The sequence below is a fragment of the Chiloscyllium plagiosum genome, unplaced genomic scaffold (genome assembly GCF_037043375.1).
Source record: "Chiloscyllium plagiosum isolate Xiang-an unplaced genomic scaffold, Cpla_swu_hap1 HiC_scaffold_4, whole genome shotgun sequence".
NCBI lineage: Eukaryota > Metazoa > Chordata > Chondrichthyes > Orectolobiformes > Hemiscylliidae > Chiloscyllium > Chiloscyllium plagiosum.
This window is the reverse complement of record NW_028270142.1, coordinates 8,073,135-8,097,353: the sequence shown is the minus strand read 5'-3', so window position 1 is coordinate 8,097,353 and position 24,219 is coordinate 8,073,135. Positions and strand designations below refer to the sequence as shown.

At 40.9% G+C, this 24,219-nt stretch overlaps 1 protein-coding gene across 5 annotated transcripts in view; it reads right to left on the bottom strand.

Moving 5' to 3' along the window:
* Window positions 1-24,219, bottom strand: part of cspp1a (centrosome and spindle pole associated protein 1a) — a 175,520-nt gene that overhangs the window by 12,534 nt on the left and 138,767 nt on the right. For all 5 annotated transcript variants that reach the window (XM_087985950.1, XM_043689245.2, XM_043689243.2 and 2 more), the window contains 5 exons: window positions 16,102-16,200; window positions 13,634-13,700; window positions 7,316-7,439; window positions 4,679-4,818; window positions 1,080-1,214 (listed from right to left, as the gene is read on the bottom strand). In XM_087985950.1, coding sequence (XP_087842076.1) covers window positions 1,080-1,214; window positions 4,679-4,818; window positions 7,316-7,439; window positions 13,634-13,700; window positions 16,102-16,200 — 565 coding nt within the window. The remainder of the gene's footprint in view (window positions 1-1,079; window positions 1,215-4,678; window positions 4,819-7,315; window positions 7,440-13,633; window positions 13,701-16,101; window positions 16,201-24,219) is intronic.

Below are 24,219 nucleotides of genomic sequence, written 5' to 3'. Positions count from 1 at the left end.
GTGTATCGGTATGAGTAGGTGCAAGATACAGAACAGAACACAGGACCATTACAAAGGAAAGCTGCCCAAGGAGACATTGCGCAATAGCGGAGGATGGTTTCGATCTATCGACCTCTGGGTTATGGACCCAGCACGCTCCCGCTGCACCACTCTGCTCTGATTAAGATTCCTGATGAAGGGCTTTTGCCCGAAATGTCAATTTTACTGCTCCTCGGATGCTGCCTGAACTGCTGTGCTCTTCCAGCACCACTAATCCAGATTCATGGTAAACGGTAGGGTCTTAAGGACCCTATTCTTTGGAACAGAGGGAACTTGGATTTCAGGTGCACAGTTCTCTGAAAGTGGAGTCAAAGGTAGTGAAGAGGCCTTTTGGTATACTGGCCTCTTCAGTCAGGGCAGTATTGAAGTTGGGAAGTTATGCCACAGTTGTACAGGATGTTGGTGAGACTGCACTTGGAGTATTGTGTTCAGTTTTGGTCACCTTGCTATAAGAAGAATGTTACTAGAGTGCTGAAGAAATTTACAAGGAGGTTGCCAGGACTCAACAGTCTGTGTTATAGGGAGCGATTGGACAAGCCAGGACTTTATTTCTTTGGAGCATAGGAGACTGAAGCGAAATCTTATAGAAGTGAATAAAATCATGAGAGGCATGAATGCATTCAGTCTTTTTCCCAGGGCTGGGGAATCGAGGACTAGGGCGCATCAGTTTAAGGTTAGAGGGGAAAGAATGGAAGGGAACCAGAGGGGCAAATTCTTTTACACAGAGGATGGTACACATATGGAATGAGCGGCCAGCGGAAGTTGTTGAAGCAGGTACATTAACAACATTTAAAAGGCAAAGGCAAGGACAAGTACACAGATAGGAAAGGTTTAGAAGGATATGGGCTAAGTACAGGGAAATAGGGTTAGCATAGATGGACATTTTGGCCAGCATGGATCAGTTTGGGCCAAAGGGCCTGTCTCTGTGCTGTAGAACTCTATGAATCTTTGACTAAGCAATTTTAAATTTCATAAATATTACGCACAGCTCATTGTAAAGAACATGTTACCATTACTGGTTAATATTGTATCACACTGACCTGTTTCTTTCCTCTTCATTGTGTCTAGTTTTTTTTTCTGTTCTCTTAATAATGCCTCCTGTTGAATCTCCAATGTATTACTATCATTTGGAGGATCTGGGTACACTTGTCTTATTTCAGCACGTGTTGCTGAATCTGTTATAATGGAAAAAATGTTATAAAATTAATATCTTAGTTACAAATTACACAGTAAGCAGATTTAAAACACATCCCCCATTTAAAAACAAGTCTTTCTGACATTTCTGTTGCAAAGTCAATAGATTGGAATTTTGCCCAGTATAAAACATTACAGTGCATACAGGCCCTTCGATGTTGTGCTGACACTCTTTTAAACTTCTAAATTATAAAAGTACTTACCACCCAAACTCCCCCATCACATTTTAAATGTAACTAAAAATGTGTATTAATGCAATAAAAGCAATCAACGTGGACTAAAACAATTCGCCTTTAGGAAGAAAAAATCAAACAGGTTACATAGGCGAATCTGAATTACCAGGGCAAGTAGTATACAAGCCACTAATTTTGGACTGCACTACATTCTCCACTGAAACGGCGCTATGTCTGCTGAGAGAGAAAAAAAACAGCATCTTGCTATCCTGCATCAAGCAGCCAGTATTCCGAACTTCAGCTCCCAACAACATCTACGTTGTCCACTCCTGACAAAGAAGAATGAAGCAACAAGATGGGTTCTATTATTTTAAGTATTGTGTGTCCTGAATGCAGAAAAGCAGACAAAATTGGTTAAAGAAATAGGTATACTTATGAGCAGGAATGATATGGTAGAATAATGATCTAATAAGGCCATATGAGTTGAAGTGAAGAATTGAAAAAGTACAATAACACTACTGAATGTATATTATAAAGGCAGTCCACGAGTTGTAAATGAGTTCCATTCCAGATTCTGTTCACAAGTCACCATGGCAGGAAAATACTAGTAGCTATTAGTAAGTACCAGAAATATCCATATATTTAGAATAACACATGTATGAGATTGTGTTCATTAGTAGGACTTGTGTAAAATTTGGGATGTCCTGTACACCCTCAGTCAGAGGAGATGAAGACCAAATCTCAGGGATGTAAAAGCAATAACAAAGTACTAAGTATAATGGTTATTTCACTACTAACTTCATACTAACTGTTATAAAATTAGAACGAAAAATACAGAACGAACAGAATTCCTAAAACAAATTTAGGTGCACTTTTTTTAAGCCTATACAAAGCAAATCCGAAGAAGGGAGCATGGCTCTGAATTTAGTAATAAAGAATGAACCTGGGCAGGAAGAAATAACATCAGTTGGGAGCACTTTTGTGAAATTGAAAATAATTCACTTAAGTGCAGCAAAGCTGTGGAAAAGGACAAAGATGGAGCACCATAGTCACAGAATAGAACAAATCCAACATGACCAGCTGCCCTATCAATCTACAATCAATCATCAAAGCTATGGAAGATGTCATCAACAGTGCAATCATACACCACTTGCTGAACAAGTGAGTTATAGCTCACTGATGCTTAATTTGGGTTCCAACAGGACCACTTGTCTGCTGACCTCATTTATGGCCTTGCTCCAAATGTGGACAAAAGAAACTAAATACAGAGGGCAGATGGAAGTGACCGCCCAACATCAAGTAGTACTTTACCAAGAGTAGCAAGAAGGAACCCTAGCAGAAGTGAAGTCAATGGAAATCACAGAGGAAACTTTCTGCTGATTGGAAACATATCTAGCACAAAGGAAGACAGTTGTGGTTGTTAGAAGGTCATTATCTCAGTCCCAGGATATTACTCAGGGTGGTGTCCTACATCCAGAAAAAAAGTTTCATCAATGATCTTCCTTTCAATTACAAAGTGAGAAGCGACAATAATGTACAAATTTCAGCATCATTTGTCACTCCTCAGAGTGGCACAGATGGATAACTTTAAAGTAACATTGTACTAGACAATGACCATCTTCAAACAGACAGAACTTAACCATTATCTCTGGCCAAGTCCCTCACTATCAACATCCTGGGAGACTGACCAGAAGCTGAACTGGACCAATCATACAAACATTGAGAACAGATCAGAAACCGAGAATTCTGCAGTAAGTAACTCAACTCCTGACTCCCCAACGTTTGCCCACAAAATACAAGTCAAGAGTGTGTCAGCTTTCTTTCACACCTGTCTGGATGACTGCTGCGCCAAGAATACTCAAGAAGCTCAACATCATCTGGCAGTCATCTATGACCGATATGCAGTTGGTCATGCTATTAGTCATGCCTGTTACATGTAGAGCTCATTTCCTGGTTTGAGAAGAGCAGACTAATTCTGGTGGTGAAAAGACTTTAATCATAATTATTCAGATGAGATGGGCAGACGAGTTGTTTATATTTCAAACCAACTGAAGGGTTTAAGTTAGTTAAGCATTAAAGCTTTAGCCATATAGTCAATAATATGCAAAGCATGTGGGAACTACTGAAGTACAGAAAAACTCAAGCAGATCAACCATGATCTTACTGAATGCTGTAGCAGGCTCAAAAGGTTGAATGGTCTTTCTCCTCTACCATTTTGTATGCTCATATGAGTATCAGGTGATTGAATAGGAGCTATCTGCTGTTTTCCTTTTCCTTTTGTCTGTGTCTGCTCCTCTTAATTCTCATCTGAAGTCCATAGTAAAATTGCATAAACTGTTGTGATGCTGCCTTGAAGGCATACAGGTAGAAAGTACAAATCAAAGGAAAGAAAACTTGATGTAAAAGAAATGACTTTCAAAGCAGTGAAAGCACGCTCTCAGAACACGTCCTGGGAGGAAAAACTATTCACTTGGCCAAAGAACAGACATGCTGGTTTACATTAGATTAGATTAGATTACATTAGATTACATTAGAGTGTGGAAACAGGCCCTTCGGCCAACAAGTCCACACCAACCCGCCGAAGCGCAACCCACCCATACCCCTACATTACCCCTTACTTAACACTACGGGCAATTTAGCATGGCCAATTCACCTGACCTGCACATCTTTGGACTGTGGGAGGAAACCGGAGCACCCGGAGGAAACCCACGCAGACATGGGGAGAACGTGCAAACTCCACACAGTCAGTCACCTGAGGCGGGAATTGAACCCGGGTCTCCGGCGCTGTGAGGCAGCAGTGCTAACCACTGCGCCACCGTGCTGCCCACTAAACCTTTAGTTTTAAAGGTTCAACCCGACAACTTCATAGTACCAACAAAACTGGTGAAACCCATGCAGATGCAGTGCAAGCTAAATACTGAATTAAATCCTCAATCAAATAACATTTTACATATTTACACTGCCTACTGGCCTGCCCCATGAAAGCTATCCCATGAAATTTGTAGTGTATGACAGTTTAAAGCGAACATTAGCAGGTTAACATAAAATTTCCAGAATGCAACCAAATCTGTCCCACTCATTACAAATTCACATTCCTCTTTTTATGTCGGACTGGTATATTATTACACAAGTAGATGTTTATTTCCTCAATGTCAGTAAATCAACATGAATAGTGGACCAAAACCCTGAAGTCAAATAAGATATTCAGAATCAGTACTGAAAATGTTACTTAGCAAGATATTTAGTTCATCAACTGTTATATCTGCGCCTACCTCTGTATTTCAGGTCATTGAAATCTCTGACATTTTGTAAATTAACAAAATCTCTCTCTTTTGATGAAGGTCGGTGTACCAAGGTCTGAATACGTTGCCTAGCCAAATCAAAGACATCAACATGATTCCTCTCCCGCTTCCTTTTGAGAAACATTTGAAAATAAAGAATATTAGCACAAACTTACAGAATTCACTTCATATTTCACCCCAATTAAATTTACAGATTCATTTACTATTGCTATCAAAGTAAAAATTGTCCTTACCATAGCATATTTGCCCTGAGACATTTGCACCATTTAATTATGACAATAAATGACAGCCACTTGCAAGAAACTCAAATTTCAAAACTAAATGTTCACAGAATTATGCAGAAAATTACTGATTCTGGAATGCAGAACTAATTGAACACCTCAACAAAAGAATTGGGAATATAAAGCACACCCATTCACTCTGTTTTAGGCCAGCCAGGTGAAAGTGAGTACTGCAGATGCTGGAGATCAGAGTGGCACTGGAAAAGCACAGAAGGTCAGGCAGCATCAGAGGAGTAAGAAAATTGGCGTTTCGGGCAAAAGCCCTTCATCAGGAATGCCAGCCAGTCAATCATCTATCCATGCTAATATATTATGCCCTATAACATCAGCTGTTATTTTCCACAACAACATTTGATGTGGCATGTTATCAACTGCCATCTGAAAATCTAATTACAATACAATTATAGGTTCCCTTTATTCACAATGCACCTAACTCCTTCAAAGTAAATTGAAGGAATTTCAAGTAAGTTGAAAGTAATCTGGTAAATTATTTAACATGACTTTCCTTGTGGGGTTGACTCTCCCCATTAACCATAAGCTTCCTTATGTGTGCAGCTCTTTAATGATCAATTCTATCACCCTCTCTTGCCAGACATCAAGTACAGTTTCCTGTTTGCTGCCTCTCTTCTTTTTTTGATTACATAATTATATTTGCTACTTTGCAATCCAATGGAAACTTGCTCAAGTCTAGGGAATTTTTGAAAATTAACATCAATGCAACTAATATTTCATTAGCAACCTCTTCTAAGACCCCAACATGAAGTTTATCTGGAACATGCAGCCTGTAAAGACTTAAAAAGGACCAGGGGGTACATTTTTCACACAAAGAGTGGAGCATGCATGGAACATGCTGCCAGGGGAAATGGTAGAGGTAGGTACATTAAAACACTTACAGGGCATCTGAATCAGTAAATGAATAGGGAGTGTTTACAGGGATGTGGGTCAAATGCTGGCAAATGGGACTGGGTCAGATTAGGATGTCTGGTTAGCGCAGATGAATTGGACTGAAGGGTCTGTTTCCATGTTGTATGACTCTGATTCTATAACTCCATCAGTTTGCCTAATACCATTTTATTCATGATTGTAATTTTGCTAAGTTCTTCACTTGATTCTACCTCCTGTTTTATAAGTATTACTAGAATATTTTGTATCTTCTATAGTGACAACAGAAGTAAGATATTTGTTCATTACATTCACCATTTCCTTTTAATGTACTATTAACTCCCCATTCTCAGTCTCTAGAGGGCCAACATTTGATCTATTCTTTTCCTTTCTATATACCTGTAGAAACTCTTGCTAGTTGTTTTTACATTTCTAGATATGCAGGGAGGTAAGGAAGTGAAAAAGTATAGATGGATTCCTTGGCCTGAAGGCCTTAATTGCTAACAGTGTAGTCACCAATGGTGAAGAACTGAAAATCATAATTCTTAAACTACCAGGAGCACAGATAACCTGAATAGTTGCAGGGCTGAAGGATATTACAGTAATGGACAGCAACAAGGCAATGGAGGGATCTGAAAACAAGAATGAGAACCCAGCAGCCATTTTCTAAGATCCCCAATAAATTTTGACAGGATTTTACATTAGAGGTCTGTCCATAGAATAGCAATTATATTGAGAACTATGTGGAAATCAAAAGGTAAAAAATTAGTAGATAAATTTAGGTCTGAATGGAAACTAGTCACCTGGCCTGCAGGGATTGGTGTAGGATCACTACTCTCCAATACTCTTATGAATGATCTGGATGGCAAAGTAGAGAAGATAAATCTTCAAGCTTTAAGATGTTGAAAAAACGCATGAGTGTCAAAATATGGATGATGCTCAATTACAACAGTTGGGGTCTGGGTGCATGACTGCCAAATCGTACAGAAAATTGCAGCACTATGTATTTGAGCAGTTAAAGTAACGAGCTGTCCTTCTTCCATATCCTTTAAACATAATTCTTTATTTTACAACACAGATACTAAGGTTATTTGCCATGCTGGTGAATCTTAGAACATGGGGAAACAGTCTCTGGATATTGGATAATTTAGGGTCTATTTAGAACTGAAGAGGGAGCAAGTTTCTTCATTCAAAGGATTGTGGTTCTTTGGAGTTCTCTAACCGGCAGTGTTGAGGATGCCCCATCTGTAAGCATAATCAAGGACGGAGCAGATCTTAGTATTTCAGGGAATCAAGAAATACAGGCAGTGGAAGGAAAGTGGATTTGAAGCAGAAGATCAGCCATGATCATACTGAAGGCAGGGCAGGCACAAAGAGTCACATGGTGTGCTCCTATTTCTTATGCTGTGGGTCTATTTTACTGAAGCAAGATAGTTTCCATTACTTGGACATAGGAAACACTTCATCTTCCTTTTCAGCACTTTGAAATTGCCCTTCCAAGCGCCGTTCTTCACTTCGTAGTTGATTCCTCAATGCCGACAGTTCACTAATTATATCTTTCTTCTCCTCTGTCAAAATATAGGTAGAAAATGTCCAAATTACAAATTAAATAGAAGAACTTGCATTTTTATAGACTGTTACCACAAACTCAGAACTCCCAAAATAATGGGTTATAATAAAGTGCAATAACTGACAGACATGCACAGAAAGGTCCAGTAAACAGCAAATTAATTAATTGCTGTTTTAGGTGTGTAATTGAAGGAGCAATGTAGCCAGAACTCAAGGTTTCAATTATGTGCTCCAATTTCATAGTGGAGGTTGAATCTACAACTTCTAAATTAGAGGGGAAAATAATGCCAGAAAGGTTTAAATTTGTCAAAAAATGAAGTTGTATCATAGCTGCATTTAGACATATAGCTAACAATAAGATCAGCAATGATCTCCTGTGAAAAGTCTTGATTTCAAAACATTTCCTTTGAAATCTTATCAAAGGAAAAGGCTTAGAATTTTTAGACATATTTTGGCAATAGTTTTAGTTTAAGTGATACATATAGCAGATACTTGTACGTTACTATTAAAATCACATCAAAAGATGTTGCATTTGTTTGTAATTTAATAAATTAGAAGAGTTAATCAAATATTTATTCTAGATTTCTTCTCCTACTCTAAGCACCAATCCCAGGAAACATTGGTTGCAGATTTCATGCAGCTAGATGCTAAGAAGTAATCACATTGACAGGAATACTTAATCCCTTAAATATAGTAAAGAGGATTATATACTACTCTAAAATTAGTTTATCTTCCAATACTCTATATGATTTCTCAGGGTAATTCCTCTTTATTTCTATATGAGTAACTTTGACAAGTCCTGACAAACCTATCCCAACAGTCGCTGCATCAGAGGTCAGATCAGTTTTCCTTTGTGTGAATCCACGGAAACCAATGGAAGCAGACGGAGTACCAGGCCGTGCACTCAGAGCATGCGCAGATCAATTGACAGAGGTTTTCTCAGACGTCTTCAACCTCTCCCTGAAGCAGGCCACTGTCCCTGCCTGTTTCAAGAGGGTCAACATCATCCCTGTGCCTAAGAAGGCTCATGCAGCATGTCTCAAGACTACCGCCCAGTGACCCTAATTTTGGTGGTCATGAAGTGCTTTGAAAGGCTGATCATGGCACTAATCAATTCCAGCCTCCCCACTACTCTTGACCAATTCCAATTTGCCTATCGGAACAACAGAACAATGGCTGTGCTAAATCACTTGCCCTTCACTCCTCCCTAGAATGTCTTGACACCAAGAACAGCTATATAAGAATCCTACTCATTGAATGCTGAACTGTAGTCAACACTATTATCCCCTAGAGACTCATTACTAATTAGTGATCTCAGACTAAGCCCCACTCTCTGCAACTGGATCCTCAGTTTCCTGACACACAGGCCACAATCAGTGAAGACTAGGTACAATATTTCATCCTCCCTAATACTCAACACTGGAGCCCCAGTGTGTGCACTCAGCCCCCTACTGTACTCACTGTACACCCATGACTGCATCACCAAATACCAGACTAATGCCATTTACAAGTTCACTGAAGACACCACCATAGTCGGTCGAATTTTAGATGGCGACAAAGCAGACTACAGACAGGAGGTGGAAGACGTGGAAAAATGGTGCACTGAGAACAACCTAGCTCTCAATGCCGGCAAAACCAAGGAACTCATTATTGACTTTCGGCGGGATGTTATTCATGCCACCCCCCCACCCACCCCTTACACATTAACAGCACAGAGGTGGAACGAGTGGACAGTGTCAAGCTCCTGGGAGTAGTCACCCACAACAAGCTTTCTTAGACTCTTCATATGGGCGCACTGGTTACAAAGGCCCAACGTCTCTGCTTCCTCAGGCAGCTGAGGAAATTTGGCATGACGGTGAATACCCTTGCTAACTTTTATAGGTGCGCCATCGAGAACATTCTGTCCGGATGTATCATTACCTGGTATGGCAAGTGCACCATTCAAGATTGGAGACGGTTACAGAGAGTGGTGAACTCCGCCCGGACAATCACAAAGGCCAACCTCCCATCAATGGAATCCATCTACCAGGCCCGCTGTCAAGGAAAGGTCGCCAGCATTCTCAAAGATCCATCCCACCCTGGCAATGTTTTTCTACAGCGTCTACCATCAGGGAGAAGGTACAGAAGCCTGAACACATGCACCAGCCAGTTTTGCAACAGTTTCTACCCTACTGTTGTTAGAATACTGAATGGACTCAAACCTTTAACATTCACCTGTACCTGTGTTTTTGTTTTTGCCACTGTTTACCTATTATTTACTTATTTATGCTACTTAACTCTGTGATCTGCCTGTATTGCTCGCAAGACAAAGCTTTTCACTATGCCTTGGTATACCTGACAATAATTCAATTCAATTCATTATTAAGTCTTATTAGACCTCACATTTACAACAGGATAAAATAATTGTTGGAACATAGAAACCAGAATAGGTGATTCAACTGAATACGTCTGCACTACCACTCAGTACGATCATGGCTGATCCAACACTCCAAAGCCTTTGACCTATCTTGTCCCCATAATCCTAGGTTCAAGTAATTACTCATGATAATCAGAAATCTGTCAATCTCTCAGTTAAACATACTAAAAGACTAAGCTTGCAGAACTCACTATGATAACAAATCCCAATAGTTCACAACCCTGAGTAAAAGAGTTCTCCTCATGTCAGACCTAAGTGCTACTCCCTTCATTTTTAAATTATACCTTCTGGTTCTAGAGTCCCAGCCAGAGGAACATTTTAACCTGCATCCATCCCATTTATCCCTTCAAGTAGGTTGTACATTTCAATGAGATCAAATCTCATTCTTCGAAATTCTAGAGAATACAGGCCTACTTTTCCCAAACTTTCTTCACAGGACAGTCCAGTCTTCACAAGAACGTCATTGCACTTCCTCTATAGCACATTCTCTATTTTTCCTGAGATAAAGAGATCTAAAAGGCTAACCATATTCTAGGTGACCTGCTTTCCTACAGAATTTAAGCAAGACTTCATTGCTCCTGTATGCAAACCCTCATGTATAAAAGCTAATGTTCCATTAGCTGTCCCAAGAACTTGCTGCAGCAAGTATGTTAGCTTTCAGTGACTTAATAACAAGGCCACCTAGATCCATTTGTATGTCTATACTTTCCAACCTCTTACCATTTAAGAAATACTATGCACATCTGTTTTTCCTATCTAAGTGGATAACTTCACATTTTTTCACATCATACTTAGTCTGCCATGTTCTTGTCCATCCATATAGAATGTTCAAATCCTGCAGAATCCCTTTTACATCTTCCTCACAATACATATGCATGCCTTTTTTTTAAGTCATCCACAAATTTAGAAATATTACATTTGGTCCTCAACTCCAAATCATTGATACATATAGTCAATAGCTGGGGCCCAAGCACTGATCCTTACAGTGTCCCAATAGTCACAGCCATCAACCTGAGAATGACCCTTTTTTCTTTTTTTCACCTGTTCGCCAATTGTCAATCTGTACCAGTGCATTACCTCCTAATCCCGTTTGCTTTACTTTTGCTAAGGAGGTGGGCTTTATCAAAGGTGTTCTAAAAATCTAAGTATAATATATCCAATGACTTTCTTCCTTCAATTTTGCTTGTAACACCATCAAAAAACTCAGAGTTCATTAATCTCCAATGCTTCTAAATTTTGTATCAACCACAAATGTTGAAACTGCTCCCAGTTCACAAAGAAAAGCAAAGGTCACAATACAATACCCTAAGGACTTCCATTACACATCTTCCTCCAGCCCAAAAAACATTCAAATTGAATTAGCTTTATTGTCACACGTACTCAAATGAGTACAGTGAAAAGTTTATAATTCAACACTTATAGCCATTGACCATTATTCTGTTTGCTATTACTCAGTTTGTTAAGCTGCAACTTCTCTCACAAATCTGTTGTGTGATTCTGTAACTAATACATCACCCTTATTCACCCTTACTATTACATTTTCAAAAAAACTCCAAGTTAGTTACAGATGATTTTGCCTTTAGAAATTCATGCTGGATCTCTCTAATCAATTCATCTTTTTCCATGTGACTACTAATTCTATCCCAAATAATTGTTTCTGTAAGCTTCTCCACCATTAAAGTTGAACTGACTGGATTGTAACTGACCTTATTCTTATAAACATTTTGAACAAGGGCATGTTTGCAAGGCCCTGAATTTAGGGAACACTGAAAATTAGGAGTAGTTCCACTCTCACTCCTTCAATATCTCTTGGTCCAATTTTAAATTTATTAAGGAAGGAGCTATGATATTTAGATTGACACAATACATGGAAAAGGCAACTGGTTTCTTTCAACTTACTGTTTTGTTTGTTTAAAAATGCTGTGAATAGTAAGGGAAACAGCTCAATAAATTGTTCACATTAGTAAGCAAACAAGAAAGGTGTCTTTATGAACCACAGGGGTGGTTCTTGTGACCTGAAGGTTTAAGCTCAGAGAGAGAGACAGTGTCCCTGTAAATGAATTGAATTGAAGGGAGAAAGTACATCCAGGAAATTGGGAAAAGTACACTATGACGAAGAGAGAATAGAATCAAAGGAGGAAGAATGACTTCAAGCAGCTTTTGGAAAGAAATGGTATTCCACCTAATTCCACTTAACATTTTAATCTGAAAAAAACTATGAATTGTGAAGTAACAAAATGGTTTACACTTTACAAGATCACTTTACAAGAAAATAGTCTCTTACAATGAATACCACAGTGATTTGGGGAGAGATTAAACAATGTCACATGTACTCGAATGAGTACAGTGAAAAGTTATGCAACTAAATTATACAATGAGATAAATTTTGGATTATTATTTGGAGATATGGGACAGGAATTCAGAACTTCTCACCAACACCCAAGAAATAAATGTATTAAATATCTTTGAGATCAATCTCCTTTCATAAATGGGATATGGACCAGGTGCTGGCAGGTGGGACTAGATTGGGTTGGGATATCTGGTCAGCATGGACGGGTTGGACTGAAAGGTCTGTTTCCATGCTGCACATCTCTATGACTCTATAACTGTAGCAGCATGACAAAATCAGTGGCCTTAAATTGGTCCAAAGGTGCTCTTTGTAAAGACACATGCAAAGTATTCATTGAGTACCTCAGCCATATTTTCTGTCTCCATGTAAAAATCTCTTATTTGGTCCCCAATTGACCCTCCTCCTCCTTTTATGGTCTTTTTAATTATTTATGTGCCTACAGAGAACTTATGGTTTCACTTTAAGGCAGGCTATAGTCTTTTTGTGTACTCTCTCTTTGCTGCTCGTGTTTCTTCGTTCATGACCCTTCTAAATATCCATATTTAGCCTGGTTCTCACTTATATTATCCAACAAACATCTTACTCTCTCTTTTTGGTCTTCCAAGGAAACCTCACTTTTCTACCCCAAACCATTTTCCATCTGCCACAGTTAAACCAATCACGTGTAAATCAGTGTCACTCTACAGCACTTTGCTCCCGCCTACAGATTCAAATGTATTGAGTAAACATTCAACAGGATCAAACAACTTTTAAGCAAATTCATATTTTTGTATAACGGGTCTTCTGACTTCTGATTAAACTTGAGTCATAAACCTATTTCTATAGTAAAAGTTGAGATATACAGCACAGTACAGGGCGACCCCCATATCCGTGGAATCATTTTCCGTGGTTTCTGTTACCTGCGGTGTCCTGCAGTCTGAACATATAAAAGGGGCGGCATGGTGGCTCAGTGGTTAGCACTGCTGCCTAACAGCACCAGGGACCTGGGTTTGATTCCCACCTGTCTGTGTGGAGTTTAAACATTCTCCCAGTGTCTGCGTGGGTTTCCTCCAGGTGCTCCGGTTTCCTCCCACATCCTCCAAAGATGTCCAGGTCAGGTGAATTGGCCATGCTAAATTACCCATAGTGTTAGGTGCATGATTTAGGAGTAAATATAGGGTTGGGAAATGTGTTTGGGTGGGTTTCTCTTCGGAGAGGCGGTGTGGACGTGTTGGGCCAAAAGGCCTGCATCCACACTGTAGAGAATCTAATCTAAAGAAAAGGGGAACGTTCCAGAATCAGGGATCAGGAGGCTGCCAGGAAGGTAAGGTTCCCAGTTAAGTGACAGGGTTCGCTCCCATCCACAGTAGGTCATGGAATGTATTCCCCGTGGATACGAGGGGACTACTGTATACAAAATATATATACATCCATGTGAAAACTTTTACCAAATGCTCGAAGCTGGTTTCGTCTAGCAGGAACTGGTGGTGACTCGGTTCCCAACTGTGGATGATCCTATAAAGCAAGATCATTTTTAAGAAAATTCAAGATTGCAAAGTGATCAAAGAAACATAGTTTAACATTTTACTTTAATTGAGTGAAACAATTAGTCAAAATGTTCCCAAATTAAGTTCATGGTCTTCCCAATTTTGAGTTATGGCTTTTGGATCTAGTGTGTATTAGTCTCCACTGCCACAATTAAATTATGCAGTTTTTACTGAAATAATCTTGATACAATGAGCTCCAGTAGCAATTACCTTAAAGTTACATTGAGGGGACATAAGCATCGATAATTTTCACAAATAAATTGGACATTTTTTAAAACAGATAAATGGCGCACACTACTTCGACTATTAATCCTCAACAAATCTTTACAATAAAATTCCTCGTGTTATTTATATCTTGGTTACTGTCTGCATATGCTCTGTAGATTTATGTCCTCAATGGTTAAGTACCAACACTTCTTCCTTATCAATAAATGTCCGAAGAAGAATATAACCAACGAGAAAAATCTTTGTTCCCAATAATTAGCTATCACATTGTAAATAAAACTTAACTGTTACAGGGTAGAGCTAGTTTCATGCATCTCTTTTTAAAGTATTTTTGCTTTGAATTGGCACTTCTCTTCATTTGAAGTGCTAGTCCCATTTAAACATCTCATTTCCGGAAAAGGATGGGATTCATGAGATTCATCTCAATTGCCTTTAAGGCGGTGGTAGAAGGTAGTGCCAGTACTTTGATCATGGATGTCTGCAGGAAGACTTGAACTTGTCTTTGTGGCAGAACAGTGTGTTGGTGATAACCAGTTGGTATTCTACACATTTGGTGAGCAGGAGAATCTTGTTGGACTTGCAATTCTAAATTCCTTCCTTTCCAGTATTGGGCAATCTTTCTGTCCCTGGTGCTTAAGTCCCCTAGGAGGATCTTCCTTAGTGATGTTGGGTGAATGACGTCCAGATACGATAGCAAAGTGGCACAGTGGGAGCGCACTGGGGCTATAACTGGGAGGTCATGGGTTGAAGCCATCCTTTTCTATTTAGATTGGCCTTTGCTGCAGTAGAAGCTATTTTTCAAAAGGTTAGGGAGAGAATAGGGCCCCTTAAAGATCAGCAAGGCAGTCTTTGTGTGGAACCACAGAAGATGGGGGAGATGCTAAAGGAGTGCTTGCATCAGTGTTTACTGTGGAGAAGGACATGGAAAATACAGAATGTGGGGAAATAGATGGTGATATCTTGAAAAATGTCCATCTTATAAAGGAGGTGGTACTAGATGTCTTAAAAGATATCAAGATGGATATATCCCCAGGATCAGGTGTACCCTAAAACTCTGTGGGAAGCTAGGGAAGTGATTGCTGGGCCCCTTGCTGAGATATTTGTACTATCGGTAGTCACAGGTAAGGTGCCAGAAGACTAGAGGTTGCCTTCTTTAAGGAAGATGGTAAAGACAAGCCAGGGAACGATAGACCAGTGAGCCTCACATCAGTGGTGAGCAAGTTGTTGGAGGGAATCCTGAGGGACAGGATGTACATGTACTTAGATAGGCAAGGACTGATTATGGATAGTCAATATGGCTTTGTGAATGGGAAATCATGTTTCACAAACTTGATTGAGTTTTTTGAAGTAACAAAGAGGGTTGATGAGGGCAGAGTGGTGGATGTGATCTATATGGACTTCAGTAAGGTGTTTGACAAGATTCCTCATGGTAAATTGGTTAGCAAGGTTAGATCACATGGAATTAGAGAGAACTAGGAATTTGGAAACAGAATTGGCTCAAAGGTAGAAGACAGAGGGTGGTGGCAGAGGGTTACTTTTCAGACTAGAGGCCTGTGACCAGTGATACTGGATCCAGCTTTCTGTCACTTACATAAATGATTTGGACATGAAGTTAGGAGGTATACTTAGTAAGTTTTCAGATGACACCAAAATTGGAGGTGTAGTGGTCAGTGAAGAAGGTTATCTCAGAGTACAATGGGATCTTGACAGGTGGGCCAATTGGCTGAGTAGTGGCAGATGGGGTTTAATTTAGATAAATATGTGAGGTGCTGCATTTTGGAAAGGCAAATCAGAGCAGTACTTATACACTTAAATGGTAAGGTCCTGGGGAGTGTTGCTGAACAAAGACACCAATTATCTTTGTATGGCCTCAACTTCTACATTCATCACAGAGAGAAAGAATTCCATCCGAACACACCAAGTTAGTATTATCTTATTTCAACTCTAAGCAGTTTGATATCTAACTTTTATTTCTCTCCCTAAACATCAAAGTTTCTAACAGCTCTTCTAAAATTGTGCAATTCTATTTGAATTGCATTCAACTACCAGTAAGACCACACAAAAAAAATAGCATACTTGACCTAAGTCACCATACAAAGCACAGTATCTTATTGAACATAGTAAGAACAATTCAAATAACTTACCACGTTTAATTCCTGAAGAGAGTTGCTAACAGCAGGAATATCATTTTTCTGAACATCAATCTGCTTCTTCATGGTTGGAATAGGTGGCGAAGGAGGTCTCTGGAATAAGGAAATTTCTTCAACAATTATTTTTTGTGAACTTGCTATTCATCAACCTGGATAACATTATGCTCAAAATCAAAGATATTAAATGGAATAGCTGTGAAGCTTTTAGCCCAATGAGCCTCTCCTGGGAAGAGAAAGTAAACAGATTAGGTTCCTTACGTTTACCAATTAAAAAACAGAACATGCCATTCTGCAGACCAGCTTTGCCATAGTAGGTGAAGAGGCAATTTCACCAGATGCTTTAGGTGATAAATATTGCTGAACTGAGGTCTTAAATTGAAACACTGTTATATAAAAAGACTCTATCTTGGGAAAGAGCGAAGTATGTTCTAGAAATGGCTACATGGAGACTTAAGGGGCTAAGAATTTCTTAAAATATCTGCCAGCACTCATTAAAGAGACTGTAGAGCATCTTAGTGGCTCATGTTGTCTCAAACACCTTTCCCAATATACAGATGTTTTGAATGTTAAAAAGGTTAGTGATGTGGATTTTACCCACAAATTAAAAGGCTACTCATCACTCCATGTTTATTTGCTAGCGGGACTTTGAACACGTTCTTGAACATATTGGAAGACTTTCTGGGATACTTGAAAGACTTCACCAATATACTACTTTATTCCCAGGCCTCGGAAGGTTTTACTAATAATTCTCTTGAGGCATATTTACACACTAATTTCTCTCCCAACACTGCATTTTACACTGTATAAAATTAGGCAATGCAGGCTACATATACCACTGCTGGAAAATTGTACCAAATCCACTCGTGTGTGCTAAACCTCTAGTTTTGTTTGATGCATGTTTCACTCACCATGATTATCAATTAACCCAAAAATAAGTTGGCCAAATTAACCACTTAATCTCCGATAATAAAAAAACGCAAATAAATTGCCAGCATCTAGACTTCAATGGGAAATTGCAATGTAAACTTTGGGGAAGGAATCGGGAGCAAGTTGGTAAAAGTGAAAATTTTGGGTTATCCAAGAAGGGGGATCCCAAGGGTGGAGTGACTGGAGGTAGGGGAGTAGTGACAAAGAATTGGGGTTGGGTATGATTATAATAGGTAGTTAGCAACCAGTATGAAATTGTAACTGTGTCAAGATGAGCAACAAGGGGACCAGGCCAACAGTGCCTCCAAGTTTACACATTATACACAGCCTATATACTTAAGAGAGTGGTACCTTCTAAATTACTTGTGCACTGTTTCAAAGGGAATGAGACCACAAAACATAGGAGTAGAAACTAGCCAATTCAGCCCATCAAGTCTGCTCTGCCATTCAATCATGGCTGAAAAGTTTCTCAACTGAAAATGTGTTGCTGGAAAAGCGCAGCAGGTCAGGCAGCATCCAAGGAGCAGGAGATTTGACGTTTCGGGCATGAGCCCTTCTTCAGGAATGAGGAAAGTGTGCCAAGCGGGCTAAGATAAAAGGTAGGAAGGAGGGACTTGGGGGAGGGGCGTTGGAAATGCGATAGGTGGAAGGAGGTTAAGGTGAGGGTGATAGGCCGGAGTGGGCGTAGGGGTGGAGAGGTCAGGAAGAAGATTGCAGGTTAGGAAGGTGGTGCTGAGTTCGAGGGTTGGGACTGAGACAAGGTGGGGGGAGGGGAAATAAGGAAACTGGAGAAATCTGAGTTCATCCCTTGTGATTGGAGGGTTCCTAGGCGGAAGAGGAGGCGTTCTTCCTCCAGCCGTCGTGTTGCTATGGTCTGGCTATGGAGGAGTCCAAGGACCTGCATGTCCTTGGTGGAGTGGGAGGGGGAGTTGAAGTGTTGAGCCATGGGGTGGTTGGGTTGGTTGGTCCGGGTGTCCCAGAGGTTTTCTCTGAAATGTTCCGCAAGTAGGCGGTCTATCTCCCCAACATAGAGGAGGCCACATCGGGTGCAGCGGATGCAATAAATGATGTGCGTGGAGATGCAGGTGAATTTGTGGCGGATATGGAAGGATCCCTTGGGGCCTTGGAGGGAAGTAAGGGGGGAGGTGTGGGCACAGGTTTTGCATTTCTTGCGGTTGCAAGGGAAGGTGCTGGGAGTGGAGGTTGGGTTGGTGGGGGGTGTGAACCTGACGAGGGAGTCACGGTTCACACCGCATCTCCTCCACTTCCCGCTCCTCCGCCTTTGAGCCCTGCCCCTCCAATCGCCACCAGGACAGAACCCCACTGGTCCTCACCTACCACCCCACCAACCTCCATATACATCGTATCATCCGTCGTCATTTCCACCATCTCCAAACAGACCCCACCACCGGGGATATATTTCCCTCCCCTCCCCTATCAGTGTTCTGAAAAGACCACTACCTCAGGTGACTCCCTCGTCAGGTCCACACCCCCCACCAACCCAACCTCCACTCCCAGCACCTTCCCCTGCAACCGCAAGAAATGCAAAACTTGTGCCCACACCTCCTCCCTTACATCCCTCCAAGGCCCCAAGGGATCCTTCCATATCCGCCACAAATTCACCTGCACCTCCACGCACATCATTTACTGCATCCGCTGCGCCTGGTGTGACCTCCTCTATATTGGGGAGACAGGCTGCCTACTTGCTGAACGTTTCAGAGAAAACCTCTGGGACACCCGGACCAACCAACCCAACTACCCCGTGGCTCAACACTTCAATTCCCCCTCCCACTCCACCAAGGACATGCAGGACCTTGGACTCCACCATCACCAGACCATAGCAACACGACGGCTGGAGGAAGAGCGCCTCCTCTTCCGCCTAGGAACCCTCCAACCACAAGGGATGAACGCAGATTTCTCCAGTTTCCTCATTTCCCCTCCCCCCACCTTGTCTCAGTCCCAACCCTCGAACTCAGCATCACCTTCCTAACCTGCAATCTTCTTCCTGACCTCTCCACCCCCACCCCGGCCTATCACCCTCACCTTAACCTCCTTCCACCTATCACATTTCCAACGCCCCTTCCCCCTACCTTTTATCTTAGCCCACTTGGCACACTTTCCTCATTCCTGAAGAAGGGCTCATGCCCGAAACGTCGATTCTCCTGCTCCTTGGATGCTACCTGACCTGCTGCGCTTTTCCAGCAACACATTTTCAGCTCTGATCTCCAGCAAGTGCAGTCCTCACTTTCTCCTGATAAGTTTCTCAACCCTATTCTCCTGCTTTCTCCCCATAAGCCTTGATCCTCTTTATAATCAAGAACCCCATTTATCTCAGTTTTAAATATACTCAATGACCTGACCTCCACAGCCTCTGTGGCAGTGAATTCCATAGATTCACCACTCTCTGGCTGAAGTTTCTCCTTGTCCAAATTCTAAAAACGTCTTCCCTTTACTCTAAGGCTGTGCACTCAGGTCCTGCTCTCTCCTACCAATCTTCCCAACATCTACTCTGTCCAGGCCATTCAGTATTCTGTATGTTTCAATTAGATCCCTCCCTACATCTTCTAAACTCCATCGAGTATAGACCCAGACTCCTCAAATGTTCCATATATATTAATTGTTCATTGTTGGGACAATTTTCACGAATCTCGTCTGAACATGCTCCAGGGCCAGTACATCCTCCCTGAGATATGGGGCCCAAAACTGCGCACATTACTCCAAATGTGGCCTGACCAGAACATTATAGAGCCTCAGAAGGACATCCCTGCTTTCATATTAAAGTCCTCTCAAAACAAATGCCATCATTGCATTTGCCTTCCCAACTGACTCAACCTGCAAATTTACCTTGAGAGAATCCTGGACTAGAACTCCCGAGTCTCTTTGCACTTCAGACTTCTGAATTTTTTCCCCCGTTTTGAAAATAGTCAATGCCTCTATTCTTCCCACCAAGGTGAATGATCTCACACTTTCCCACATTGTACTCCATTTGCCATTTCTTTGCCCATTCTCCTAATCTGTCCAAATTCCTCTGCAGCCTCCCACCTCCTCAAAGCTACCTGACCCTCTACCTATCATTGTATTATCCACAAACTTAACCAGAATGTCCTTAGTTCCTTCATCTAAGTCACCAATGTATAAAGTGAAAAGTTGTGGTCCTAACACTGAGCCTTGCGGAACACCACTTGTCACGGGCTGCCATATTGAGAAGGACCCTTTTATCCCCACTTTCTGCCAGACAGCCAAGCATCTATCCACGCTAGCACTTTGCCTCTAACACCATGGACCCTTCATCTTCTCCCTCCTTATTTCCTTTTTTGTTGCCCTCTGTTGGTCTTTGTGAGCTTCTCAATCCTCTGGTTTACCACTGTTCTTCATTCTTTTATTTGCTTTCCCTTTTGCTTTTATGCTACCCCTGACTTCCCTGATTAGCCATGGTTGTCTCATCCTCCCTGTACCGTGGCTCTTTTTCCTCAGGATGAATCTCTGCAGTGTCTCCTGAATTATTCCCATGAACTCCTGCCTTTGCTGTTCCACTTCCTTTTCTGCTAGGCTCCTCTCCTAGTCAAATCTATCCAGCTCTGCCCTCATGCCTCTGTAGTTGCCTTTGTTCAGCTGAAATACCATTACCTCTGATTCTAACTTCTCTCTCTCGAATTGCAGAGTAAATTCAATCATGTTATGAACTCTGCTTCCTAAGGGTTCCTTCACTTTAAGCTCCCTTATCAAGTCTGCTTCATTGCACAGCACTAAATCCAGAATTGCCTGTTCCCTCATGGGCCCCAAAACAAGCTGTTCCAAAAAGCTCTCTCACAGACATTCCACAAATTCTTTTCTTGTGAACCAATACCAAACAGATTTTCGCAGTCTACCTGCATATTGAAATCCCTCATGATCCCTGTATTTTGCCTTTCCCACACAACTTTTCTATCTCCTGGTGTATCTTGCACCCCAACTCCTGACTACTGTTTGGAGACCTATACATGACTCTAACCATGTTTTTTTTTAAACCTTTACAGTTCCTCAATTCTACCCACACAGATTCTATACCCATCTGACCCTACTTTGTTTCTTACTACTCATTTAATTTAATTTATTACTAATAGGGCAGCCACACCCCCTCGGCCCACCTGTCTATCTTTTCAATAGGATGTACATCCTTCAGTATTCAACTCCCAATCCTGATCCCCTTGCAGGTAAAAACAATGACTGCAGATGCTGGAAATCAGATTCTGGATTAGTGGTGCTGGAAGAGCACAGCAGTTCAGGCAGCATCCAAGGAGCTTCGAAATCTAGCAGTATTTCGAAGCTCCTGATCCCCTTGCAGCCATGTTTCTGTGATGTCCACCACATCATATCTGCCACAGGTTAATTTACCATATTCCTTATGCTGCGTGCATTCAGATATAACAACTTTAGTCCTATATCAACAGTCCCTCTTCTCATTGTCACTCATTTGTCCAGTATACTTGAAGTTTGATTGCTAACCCTTTCCAGATACTGTGTCGTATTTGGGTCTGTGCTGGAGATTTTAATAACCTCTTCTGAGGTCTGCACTCTTACCTTCTCATTTTAATTTGGGTTTTCTAATCCTCCACTCCCGACCAAAGAATAGATTATTTCTTCCCCAGTACTGGTGCCAATGTCCAATGAATTCAAATCTATTTCTCCCAAAACAATCTTAAAGCCACACATTTACCTTCATAGTCTTACTGACCATGTGCCAATTAGCTTGCGGCTCAAGAAGTAATTCATGGTACTGAAATGGACCCCGACCACTGTATCTTTCCCCTCCCACTCCAAGTTCCTCTGCAACCCAGATGAGATATCCTTAACACAAGCATCAGGCAGGTAACACAACCTTCAGGACTCTCGACTCTGGTCGCAAAGAACAGTGTCTATGCCTCTAATTATTGTTATGGACTAGACCAGACACTTCAAAACATTTCAAGAAGGTAGCCCTAACTTTGTTAGTTGTTTTAAGCAGGTGCAAAGTGGTATTCCAGGAGAGAATCAGCTCATCAAACCACTTAGTTTCAAACAAAACAGATTTTCTTTACAAGATTACTGAATGAAACACTAACAACAGAAAACAGAACACTGAATAACTTAACCTATCCAAAGACCCAACAGATCATCCCAACTTAATGATGCTGTTCCAAATACTTGCAACAATCTCCATAAACACCCCTTCGCACAAAAGGTAAAACCAAACCCAGGTTCTTACAGGATAGAAGTCGGAGAAAGAGTATCAGCTTGGACCTGCTTCTTTGGTTCCAGTACCTGCTTTTCCCCAACACTACTTTTAAAAAAAAACCCAACTAGAGTAAAACTGAGCTGGGATAACTGGTCACTTCCCTTTCATTGTACAAGTGTTTTTTTTTTAAACTTGAAAGCCTTCTGTGTGAAGCAGTATGTGTCAGCTATTATCAAACTGGCCTTAAAACCCTTCACCTCCAGACTTTTTGGAGTCTGTTTCGTTTATGACTTCTCTGAAAAAAAAAGCCAAGGACAGCATAACCTTGTTAAAGGATCATCTTCATCAAACTATACTAACCCAATTACTAACTATATTAATATTTCTCTTCTCTCCCCCCATTTAAATGGTTCCCTGCACCACAATGCTGTGGTCAATTCGTTCATCCTCCCTCCAGTCCCCATTCGCTTCCACAGAGGGAGCAATACTCTTGAACAAGGATAAGGGCTGAGGCTCATGCAACTCTACCTCCTGGATCCCTCCACCTGCTTCACTCACAGCCACCTCCTGCTGTTCCTGACCACTGGCCAAATTAGAGTTAGTTAGTGGGTGTGATTGTCTCATGAAACACAGCATCCAGGTAACTCTCCCTCTTCTTGATTGTCGCAATCTTTGAAGCTCAGACTCTGAGCCAAAGTTCTTCCAGCAACCAACATTTACTACAGACATGGTCACTGGGAACCACAATGGGGTCCATAATGAGCTCCCACCTCATGTAGCAACAGCACATCACCTGACTCTCCATCCTTATTTTATTTAATTAGATTGAATTTTTTAAAAATTTTGAACCGTTTTTGTATCTCTGCTTATGCAAGTTGCAACCAAATTAACAAAATTCAATTTAGTACAGATTCAAATTTAGCAGACCCCTTATTAGCCAATCAAATCACAGCCCTTCTATGATATCACCTTTCAGTTTTCGACTCAGATTCAGAAACAGAATCACCCACCCTCCCAAGTTGCTCTCCGCTCGGCTGCTCTCCCAAAGTGAAGGCCCCAAGTCCACATGATAAGTTTTTATATCACTTACCTTTCCAAGTTGCTCTCCGCTCGGCTGCTCTACTGAAGTGCCTTTGCAGTAACTTCCCAACAAGCACACTCAGTTTAGATGGAACATTTTACCAGGCAGCTCAGGGCAAACATTGTTGCAGCAAGAAGTTCCAGCCAAATGCCTGCATTAGGCATGGATAAAGGACACCTCTTATTTGACCTTATGTAAATTTGCACTTCCCTGAATAATATTTGCAATTTTAGGAGTCCATGTTAAGCCTGAGAAGCAGCCCAAATTTCAAAAATATGAGCTAAAATAATGTGATGATCTTTACTGTGACAGTGTATTAAGAGCTCATTCGGAGCTTCATACTTGTTTGCCAGTGAAAAGGAGATCTAATATTCTGGTAATATAATTGGTGGGGAAACCATCTGGGTAGAATTAAGAAATAGGAAATGGCATAAACATTGATGTATATTACAAACTACAAAACAGTGGAGATGAATTTGTAATGGAATTTAGTTAGTTGGACAACGTGTTCACATATTCCTTTGACACCTAGTTGTGGTGAATTATTTGCATGCTAACCAGGTGAATTATCATAGATCTTGCACAAACTTCAATGAGCATGCATGAGAACGTGGATATAAACACGAGGACGTATACTCTGCATTTACGACCTCTAGGTCCATTGCTTCTGTGATTTGGACCATTTCCTTCTACAAAGATTTGCCATATTTCGTCAACACTTGGAAGAAAATCACTGACATGGTAGGGAATTGTGCAAAAACCTACGTGAAGTTCAAGAATTGAACTTGCTATATCTGAAAAAGGACTGCAAATATATTTTCTTCATTATTTTGTTTTAGACAACGTGTATGGCTCGATGTTAGAAATCTCAGGAAATACAATTAAAATTATCTTCAAGATTGTTATGACT